This window comes from Pectinophora gossypiella, chromosome 12 (genome assembly GCF_024362695.1).
Source record: "Pectinophora gossypiella chromosome 12, ilPecGoss1.1, whole genome shotgun sequence".
Taxonomy (NCBI): Eukaryota; Metazoa; Arthropoda; class Insecta; order Lepidoptera; family Gelechiidae; genus Pectinophora; species Pectinophora gossypiella.
Genome location: NC_065415.1, coordinates 7,223,955 through 7,234,786, shown reverse-complemented (window position 1 = coordinate 7,234,786; position 10,832 = coordinate 7,223,955). Strand labels below are relative to the sequence as shown.

General features: G+C 36.1%; 1 protein-coding gene across 2 annotated transcripts; it reads left to right on the top strand.

Annotated features, from left to right (window-relative positions):
- Nucleotides 1-1,080: 1,080 nt before the first annotated feature.
- On the top strand, nt 1,081-9,225 carry LOC126371101 (circadian clock-controlled protein daywake-like). 2 transcript variants are annotated; one of them, XM_050016309.1, is made up of 6 exons: nt 1,081-1,964; nt 3,228-3,353; nt 3,645-3,882; nt 6,156-6,286; nt 6,639-6,788; nt 9,042-9,225. In XM_050016309.1, the coding sequence occupies exons 2-6, from the start codon at nt 3,281-3,283 to the stop codon at nt 9,191-9,193; spliced, it is 744 nt and encodes a 247-aa protein (XP_049872266.1). In that variant the 5' UTR covers nt 1,081-1,964; nt 3,228-3,280; the 3' UTR covers nt 9,194-9,225. The 2 variants fall into 2 exon arrangements, with proteins under 2 accessions (XP_049872266.1, XP_049872265.1); XM_050016308.1 differs by lacking the exon at nt 1,081-1,964 and adding an exon at nt 1,990-2,907.
- The last annotated feature ends 1,607 nt before the right edge of the window (nt 9,226-10,832 follow it).

Below are 10,832 nucleotides of genomic sequence, written 5' to 3'. Positions count from 1 at the left end.
CGTTACATGAGCCATGTCAGGGGCGTTTGGCTGCTCAATAGTAACCCTGACACCAGGGTTAATGGGGTTGGTAATCCACCTTATAACCCACACGATAGAGGACAAGAAGAGTGTTCTACAATATACCTATAATTGACATACCTTTGAAAACATAATTTATGAATGTTTTCAGAAAATAACGTTTATGTAAATAAAAGAGCGAAAAATAAATTTAGGGGGAAAATAGTCATGGAAGGCAAACAACTTCTCTTAAGAAACATTATTTTAATTCTCAAAAAAGTGTTCTTTCTTACAGGACACTAATAAAAATGCACAGGGTACAGGGGACTGCAGGGAGCATAGCTCCCTGCTAGGGAAGCTCAGGGGGCGAAGCGTTCCCGCAGTAAAAATAACCCACGCAAATAGAATCGTAAGAATTTACTTATTTAAATTATCTCATTTTCTTGACAAACTCGAAATATACATCGACTAGTAAAGTAACCACGTCATGTACCTATATTACTGAAGAGTTGTCAGTTTTAGAATTCGATTTCCGTCGCGGCAGACGTTCCTCATCAAAAATGCAGCAAAGCGTAGGCAATGTTTATGCAAGTGCTTTCATCTGCATTTCCTCTGACTCGTGACAAATCGAAGCATAAATTTTTCATATCCCCGATTTGTATGTGACGTCACATCGATTGTTTCTATCAAGACCGTAGTTCTTGAAATTGACGTGCAATGTGGAATTGTCTCGTGGTTCAATTTATCATTTTGTTATTATTGATAAATACATACAAACATGGATTGATTTGGGGTAGGCCGAGAGGAGACAACTTGCAGTCGTTCTCGATGCAAACTCCTGAGATGGATGAAATATTGATGAGATGAAGGATATTGTTATGGTAACGTTATAAGTAGGTACAAGTGATCAGCTCAACGATATACGTAATGTAAATATTTTACTTACTAATAATATTGTTAATAAGTACGACCCAAAATTCGTACTCAATACAGTTATTACGCAAAAGTCATAACGACAACCGAGCGAGAGCCCTTAACGCTCCGCTCTCTACTTGTCTAATTAAATCAAATGTACACTAAGTCAAGTCAAATTAAAATTAACTAAATGATATTGCGATAACTAGTTACTTTAACGGCCTCCGTGGTCCAGTGGTTGAGCGTTAGGCTCACGATCCGGAAGTCCCGGGTTCGAACCTCGTTGGGGAAATGCCATAAAAATTACCTTATGATCGTTAGTTTAGTTAGGACATTAAAAGCTGATCACCTGATTGTCCGAAAGTAAGATGATCCGTTTACTACTTACTGATGTAAGTAATTAGTCGTTACGTGAGTTATGTCAGGGGCCTTTGGCGGCTCAATAGTAACCGTGACACAGGGATGATGAAGTTAGTAATCTACCTCTTAAACCACACGAGAAGAAGAAGATTAATGACTTTGCATTTTGCTTCAATACCTCAATGTGCAATAAACTCACATATCAGCATGAGATATAGGTAGGTAAGTACATTATTCTTTTTGATGATAAATTAAAGCCATCGTTTTGTTTCGCATCGTCTCCTCTTTCTAGTAGAAAATGTGCCTTAGAAAAGAACAGACAGGACATAATATGGAGGCGATAAGCGTTGCAAGGTAGCAATAGGCACAGAGCCAAGTTTGCTATCCAGAAAGATCTATTATTATTTTATTTTTTGAGCTATTATTATTTTTTGTGCTCCTTCTGTTCTTTATTAGTTTAGTACAGCTTTAGAATTAAACTTGACTGTTTTTATTTTATACTATTTGATTTGCGCTGTTATCCGCTGCTGTCAGTTTTTGTATATTTTCTTAGTATGCCTCTTTTGCACTAGACTGTACTACACAGTACCTACTGATGTACAGTACTGTACTATATTTATGCCTGTTGCCATTCGCACCGTGTTGGAGCGCTAAATAGTACCTATATTTCTAATTGTGGATAACAACAGGTAAGTTTATTTTATTTATAATATCGATATTAAAAAATGTGAGATTCGTTTCTACTGTTCCTACAGCCTCTCCGTTAGTCCGACTTCTTAAACAGTGAATAAAATTTGACATAAATGTGCAATCACTACAAAAAAGCTGGTTGCAAAATTTATATTTGTGTAATGTAGCTGTGTGAATTTTAGACAAGACAATATTAACAAAATACATTATTCAATAAGACGTTCAAGCAACGAGGGACTTTGAATAATTATGTAGCCGAGCAATGAGAAAATAGGTAATTATCAGCGCCATCTATAATTTTTTTTTTGGAGAACGTAACCTGGAAAATCTCTCATTGGGACAAAGGGCAAAAGTATAAGTATAAATAAATAATCGTTGTTTCGTCTTTACGTAGTAATTTCAGAGGATGTAACTCGCCAGACATTACCATTATATTACGAGATCCCACGTCACTGAATGCATAACAACATTTACTATCAGAAAGTTATTTACGTCACATGAGTCTATCTACTTAAATACTATTTATTGCTTTGCTTACTTAAACATAATTGTATGAAATACCATCTTACGTACTTATTTAACCGACAATTTGTTAATTTAATCCCATTTTGACATTGAAATGTTAGCGTAAATTACCTAGACTATTTTTATATTTTATTTTGTGACGATCATAGTGGAATTAAGTAACACTTTAACGTAATTATAATTAGGTACCGTCCACATGTCTTTTGCTTACTTGCACTATTTTTTTAAGGTAGAAGATATACATATATGTAACTCAACCAACTCAGTAAGTCTTTTTGTGGGGGTATTTTTTTAAAGTCTTCGTAATAGATGGGAAGAATGGTGAGTCGAGAGATGGCTAAGTTCTCTTAAACATGAACAGCACATGCGTCGATAGCGTTTGTCGATCGAGCTGCGTAGACAAATTTCGTAGGGCGGGTACGTAGAATTCACCTTTATTGAATTTCTTTTCATCACAGTTGAAAGCCTAACCTTCAAACTGCATCGACAATTTCGTTAAATTTTGTTCGGTTGTCGACTGGATTCAATATAAAAATTTAAACTACAGTACAGAAACAGTAATGTAGGTAGATTTAGCCTCTAGTGTCGTTTTTAACAGTACTAAAAACGTGCATTCATTTAACCTCACGTGTCTAGTTTATTAGAGGGCGTACTTTTGCCGCCCTAATGAGCGTTCAGTACCGTACAATTTTTAGCCGTTTGTTTTATAAAGCGACATGAATACTTGTCCTCCTCAGAACTGAATACAACAGCGGTCTGGCCAAGTGGTACTGCCAGGATTAAAGTGAAAATGCTGCAGTTTACGGTCGTCCTCTCTTTAGTGTTTGTGGAATTGTTGCGTTTTAGCATCGCAATGGAATTACGTAAGTAAACGAGATAACTGTTTTTACTTTTGCTCTTAAATACAGAGGTGAAAATGTTAAACATTTTTCTACTTTCTAAGAAAAAAATATTTTTGAAGAAACTTCTTAAAAATATTGGTAGTGTAGTGAGGAATTGCTTTTATTATTGAAAAAGTTATCCACAGTAAATTAGATTCTTTACTCTACACATTAAGAAAAATACGTCAAGAGCCACCCCTTGTCCACTAAACAGAAGAATTCAAGTAAAGAATTGTGGTGAAGATACTATAATTTAATTATCATAATTTCCAGCGTCATACATAAAATCGTGCTCACGAAATGACCCGGACCTTAACGAGTGTGCTTTGAAGTCTGCGCGTGAGTCGCTACATCAGTTCTCTCTCGGAGACCCGGCCCGAGAACTGCCGGCTCTAGATCCTCTATACGTGGAAGAAATGACTGTCTATGTGCCTAATGAGAATGGACTGAAACTGACTTTCAAGGAGAATTACTTTCACGGCCTTTCCGTATTGCAGCTCAATGATTTGAAGTGAGTCTTTTTGTGGGGATATTTTTTTGAAAGTCTTCATAAAAGATGGGAAGGCTGGTGAGTTGAGAGATGGCTAAGTTCTCCTAAACATGAACAGCAAACGCGTCGATAGCATTTGTCGACCGAGCTGTGTTGATAGCTGCAGTTGGTTTCGTTGACAGCAAAATGCTGCTCGTTTGTAAAACGCCTAAATTTTGTTTTCTAAGAAAGCATCGTTATCATAGTCATTACTTACTCAATTTCTCTAGAGGATTCAAAGAGTGTTACTAGAGAATTATATAATTTGAACATGCCTTCCTGGTTATTAAGTACTTGCGCCTATATCTTTCCTTTTCGGCATATTTTACATGAGCGATTGAAAATCATTTACGTAAAATATCTTGTACTTATAAATAAGTTCTCAATATAAATAAATTCCGCCGATTATTAAAATAAGAAATGTTCTGTCCAAACGTGGAATTAAGTATTAATTCCATTAACAATTTGCAGTCGGAGCGGTGCGGTGTGATTACCATAAAGAGTAGAGATAGCAAACAAGTGTAATAGAAACACACTTAAATAAAAAAAAATACTTAAAAATATAATCCCACTGCTCTATTTTATTTACCCTATAAATATAGCATGGAGAATGCTACACCGAAAAGTCGCTCTGAAATTAGTGAGGGATGATTTTTCTGGAATGTTTTGCTGTTGTTGTTAATTTTGTTTGACATGAGTATTTATTTTAGTTTTAATAAAAATAATTATTTATTGCAGAATTAATAATAATATTTCTACTTATTTTCATACACATTTCAATCAATTAGTACAAAATCTTGCTAAGTTAGTTGCCATCCCGTTCGAGATATCATGAATTTCCAATTGGCGTAAATAGGTACGGTGTATCTATAATTTTGTCTTAATCACTGTTTAATATAATTCGAGTAGTTAGAGAGAACACCCTACCAATAGAATAGAAATAGCGAAGGTACGTCCATAAACTATTTGGGTAGTTGACAAGAATCAAAAAGATTACCTGCAAGTCGATTAATGCGAATAAATATCATGATATGGCAAATAACATGTTCTTACTTATACAACCGAAGCAGTAACTCACAGATTAAATTTATTCAAAAATAGAATATAAAATACACATTCAGATAATAAAACTACGACGAGGGAAGCAAAGAGAATTTAAATTTTGATTATCTTTTAAATTAAAAATGAATTCCAAACTGTAACCAGCCAGAACGTTAACTCTGATGGAGAATCTCAACAAATAAGGTTCACACAGTTACGTTATTGATTTTGCACGTCTGAGAACGGCAGCCCTCGGTCTTTCCCTAAAATAATTTCGTCTGCTAACCCTACTTAAAGCTATAATGAACTATGTGCCCTAACGACGACGTCATGACTCACGGACAATTAGCTTCGGGCTTTTAATTACGAATAATATTATGACGACGCCTTAACTTAAAGGGAGGCCAAATAATTAGGCAGGGCTTGATTCACCGAGCACAAAAGGAGTAATGGAGTGAAAAACCTCCCACTGATCCGATGGTATTTGTAAGGAAATTGATCTAAATAATAGAATACCTATTCAAATTCAATTCAAATTCCAAAATATCTATAGTAAGTAGGTATTATTCAATAGTTACACTTTGAATCGTAATTTTTTACATAAGGAACGTCTCTCTATTTTAGTTACTTGCCATTTTTTTATATATACGTACTTATGTGATATTGTAAGAAAGACTGTGTTAATATTATTTGTTTTTGTTTTTATAGCAGTTAGATATATACTTAGGGTAACTAAAAAGATAAATTCTGACTCCAGCGGGATACTGAATTCCTGTACTTATTGATAAATTTTAGATCGTGCAATGAGTAACTATAAGGGCCCTATTTCACTAGAAAATAACGGTGGCGCCACCACGGATGCGCTATTGTCAAAATTTATGCATAAAGGGTAAAAGTAAGCTCACGTACAAATACAAATCTTAACGCACGAAAATCTCAATCTCTCTCTCTCTTAATCTTATCTTAATCTTCCACGTGGTAGCGCAACCATTGTGTCCTAGTCAGATAGGTCTCTTTAATTTATTTAAATACAAAATTACTTAAATATAATTTGATAAAAAATAATTAAATTATAGGAAATTTTAATGGAAATAAAATTGTCAAAAAATGCTTTTATAAGATTTTAGAAGATTAAATTAGCATAATCATTGTTGTCTTTCTACTGTATTTTAAATGCGAAGTAATTAATGTAATTATACTTTTACATTTTACAGGTTCGATTTAAACAAAAAGATAATAACAGCAGATGCCCTAGTGAATTTGGACGTGAAAAACAAGTATGATTTAAGCGGGAAAATTTTGGTTATCCCGATAAAATCCAATGGAGATTCCTCAATAAAATTAAGTATGATTGATAATATCAATTATAATATCTAAATTATAGACTCCAGTGTATCACTAATTCCCGCACCAAGAACTTTTATATGGTATATTCGCTCCTGACTACTCTATACCTAATGGAGCCAGACTTGACTGTTTAAGTAAAGACTGTTTAATTTGAGATTTAATTTTTATGTATTGTAAATAATAGTCATTTTTATAGGCATCGCCTGAATCAAATACTTGCCACACAGAGAGCTCGGTGAGGTGTGGGTACTCAGTTCCTCTTGCGGTGTATATAACTCTGACTACCCCAATTGGGATATAGTCATGAGCTTATGTTATGTTGTAAATAATAGTAATTCTTTATATTTCAGAAAACACTGTTCTTCATATACGGTTTTGGTACGAGCATGTCGAAGGCTCAGATGGCAAGATCCACTGGAAAATTAACAAACATGACATCAAGTATGAAGTTGAAAAGGCTTACTTTAGATTGGAAAACCTTCTCGGGGACAAAAATGTTGGTAAGTGAAAACTGACGAGTCATCAGATTTTTTTAAATTTACAAAACATAATATCGACCGTATTTGTTCAGCAATAGTAATTAATAATTATTCTGGCAGCACGCACGATGCGGAAAAACCTGATCTGTTTGTTAATAACAATTGAATTCAATTGAAGTTATTTTTTTTTTCGACAAATATTCTTATTTTTTTTCTTTTGTTTTTGTTTTGTATCGAGCCGTGGTAGTCCAGTTAGTAGAACGCTTGCCTCACACTTTGAGGTCGCAGCTTTTTTTGACGTGACTTATTGTAGATTTGCCGCAGATGGCATTAACTTCTTGGCCGGACAAATGGGGAGCGCTAAAGGCTCTCACCCGGTATAACGTTTAATACAACAGACCTGAGGGTGCCCAGGCGCGAACCTCGGCTCAGGGCATTGTCTGAGAGGGAAAATAATTGAAAGAATTAATCGATCCTAGTGGGTGGTTAGTGATAAGCGGTGATTGAGGGATTCGAATCCAGCACAGGCCCAAACCAATGATTGTCGAATTTGTTTTCGAATTCATGTTTAGATCACAAATGATTATGACGTACTCAGCGGTGAAGGAAAACAAAGAAAAATAGTGATGGATATTTGGACTAAGTTACATACAACTTAGGTCAATCTCCTTTAGTAATAAGGGTTGTATATGACGTAGTCGTGTGTTCGGCCTTGTTTGTAGCTAGTATAAACATGATGTATGGCCAATTAGCAATGTATGCTCACACGATACGGTGTTTTGTCTATCGTAGCAAACAATTTCGGCCAGTAAATTTTCCAAATTTATAGCGATCCAGTTTCAAAAGCGAAGTCAACTATATTGTGTAGGATATCTAAATATATAAAAGGAGAAACTGACTGACTGACTTATCAACGCACAGCTTAAACGGCTAAACGTAGGCACTTGAAATTTTGAAGGGACGTAGCTTAGGTACCGTAGAGGTGCACTAAGAAAGGAATTCCCAAAATTCCCACGGGAACGGGAATTAGTGGGAAAATCCTTCCACGCGGACGAAGTCGCGGGCAAAAGCTAGTTTTTATTATAAAAAAGAAATAGGGATTTTAGGGAATGAACTAAAATTATGTTTTATTATCATCATTATCCCGTTTTTCACAGGTCCGCTTACCTAACCTAAAGATTTTACAGGTCCGGTTTTTACAGAAGCGATTGCCTGTCTGACCTTCCAACCCGTGAAGGGAAAACCAGCCTAATGTAGGTTAGGTCACATACCTCCGAAAATGAATTTCTCGGGAATGTGGGTTTCTTCACAATGTTTTTCTTCACCGCTGAGCAAGTGATAATCATTTATGATCCAAATATGAATTCGACAACATATTCGACAATCATTGGTTTAGGCCTATGCTGGATTCGAACCTGCGACCTCAAAGTGAGAGGCAAGCATTCTACCAACTGGGCTACCACAACTATTTACCCAAAAACAAAGGTAAAAGAATAATTTTGTCTGTTATCCATGTTCTTATTCTTATTCTAATTAGAAGGTTAATCGAACACAGAACTGTACAGCGCCATCTACAGTTTTTTTGGACAACGTAGCCTGGAAAGTCCTTCATTAAAGAACTGGAAAACATAGGTTGCCACCCCAGCGTTTGGGTTGCCACATATAAACCCCTTTTACCTAGATTGATTTCAGGTATTTCTATGACCACTTCACGTCAATTTTACATACCTACCTAAAACCAATGGACCGTAGGGTTTTCTATTCAAAGGGTCAATTCAAATAGGATGTGTTATTTTACTTAGATAAATGGTAATTACTATATTGGGGTCCCTGTTTGTATTTTATACCTATCTAGTGACTGTTAAGGTTTCAGCATAATATTGCTAAATGGGAATACTCTGTCTAACGCGATGACGCCCAGAGTAGTATTTTAAAGCCGTACTAGGACTCCTGTCCTCCGCTTCTGAATGGTACTGACAGTGCTGTCCTCTGTCACGTCCCAGGTTACAGTCCCTGTGACGTGCCCTTTCTGTCCTGCGCTATGATTTCCATCTCCGCCTCTGCAATCGTTGAGGTCTTAACCCGTATCCCTGGGAAAGGGTTCAGCGTTACACCCGTTCTTTTCTTTCAATCACTCGTAATTCTTTATTACACAAAAACATGAACACAGGACATGTACAGCTGAATAAAATAAGCACAATAGTCAGCCATTTTGGGGGGGATTCTTTGTCTATCGCTAAAAGGTATTCAACTATTTTACATTCATCTTGACAGGTGACCAAGTGAACAAAGTCTTAAACGACTTTTGGAAGGAGATTGTCGCGGACGTCGGTCCTGCGATCTGCAAATCCCTGAGCGAAGCAGTCGTGAAGAATCTATCTGTTCTTCTAGAACAAGTATCCTATGACGAACTTATGCCGGAATAAATATAATATAGTAATATAAGAGTACCTAATAATGCGTAATTTCATTTATCGTCAACCTTACATTTATTCTCTTTTTATGGTGAACTTGTATACATACATAAACTCAAGCCTATTTCGCACCAAGGCAAGCAGAGACCATGTAATTCTATTTGCTCTTGATCCTGACACGGTTCTCTTCCTTCCTCCACATTCATCAATCATTTCATACATGCACGCCGGTTCGGAGTAGATCGTACTGAACCTTTTCTAAGGACATCTCCAATTTAGTCAATGTACGTCCTTCTAGCTCATCCCCTGCCAGCCCTACCACTAACCTTCGCTTTATATTAAAATTATTTTAAAACATCTGCACGCCGGGCATATAAATACTACGGAGTGTGATAATTTTGACGGAAAGGAGTGAAAGAAGATTAAAATGGATAATTGCTAACTATCAAACTTTTGGAGAATTGGAGATGTCCTTAGAAAAGGGTCAGTACGATCTACTCCAAACCGGTGTCGGGATCGAAGCAAATGGAATTCCATAGTTTCTGCTACCCCGATGTGAAATAGGTGTGAGTTTATGTACGTATGCATCAAACTTTTCTTGAATTATATTGTGAGTGGCTAAAATAAGAATATATGCATTGTTTGAGGTTTACGTGGTTATTATCATATGATTAAACACATAATAGCGGGACGCACTTACCCCACCCACCACCCACCTACCATCTACCCAACTACCACCTACCTACTCCAATCCAGTTTCATCAGCCATCCCGTGATCATGGCGCTTGCAACAATGTTGAAATATCGGGAGTCTCATATTCCTGATTTAAACGCGGTAAAAACCCGGTATTTTGTGTTTTAATTATAAGAAAATATCAATTTACACGAACCGATTAATTTGCTTCAGTGCAAATTATAGGCCCTTAGTTTTGGTAAGTAGGTACCTATCTATACCTATAATAAAATTATTGGAAGTCTGAATGAAATCTACAAGGATTTATTGTTTACTAGCTTTTGCCCGCGACTTCGTCTGCGTGGCGTGTTATATAAGAGAGAGATCTTTGTGTGTGTGTGGGAGTGCATACTTATGCAGTTTAGATTTTTTCATACAATTTTTTTCCTAATAACTCCCATTTTTCAAAATACAGCCAAAAATAAACTTTATATTTACTAAGGTATGCATGCATGCTAGATTGAATTGATTTTTAATTTGAATACACACTTCCTCTCTTCCCTTCAACGTTGCTGTGCCCTACAGGGTCCATGTTTTAGTTCCTATGCCTATGTAACACCCCATTGTACTACATGGAATGCAATAAATAATTTAATTGAATTGAAAACATCTATCTTACGCGGTTTCGATTTTTTCATACAAATGTTTTTTTTCCCGCTAACTCCCGTTTCCGTGGGAATTTTGCAATATCCTGTTGCAACTAAGCTTTAAGTTAACTAAGGTACCTGCATGCCAAATTTCAAGCGTCTAACTTAAGCGGTTTAGATTTTTCATACAAAAGGATTTTCCCGCTAATTTCCGTTCCCGTGGGAATTCCGGGAATTCCTTTCTTAGTGCACCTCTACGGTATCTAAGGTACCTGCGAGCCAAATTTCAAACATCTAACTTGAATGGTTTAGATTTTTCATACAAAAGGAT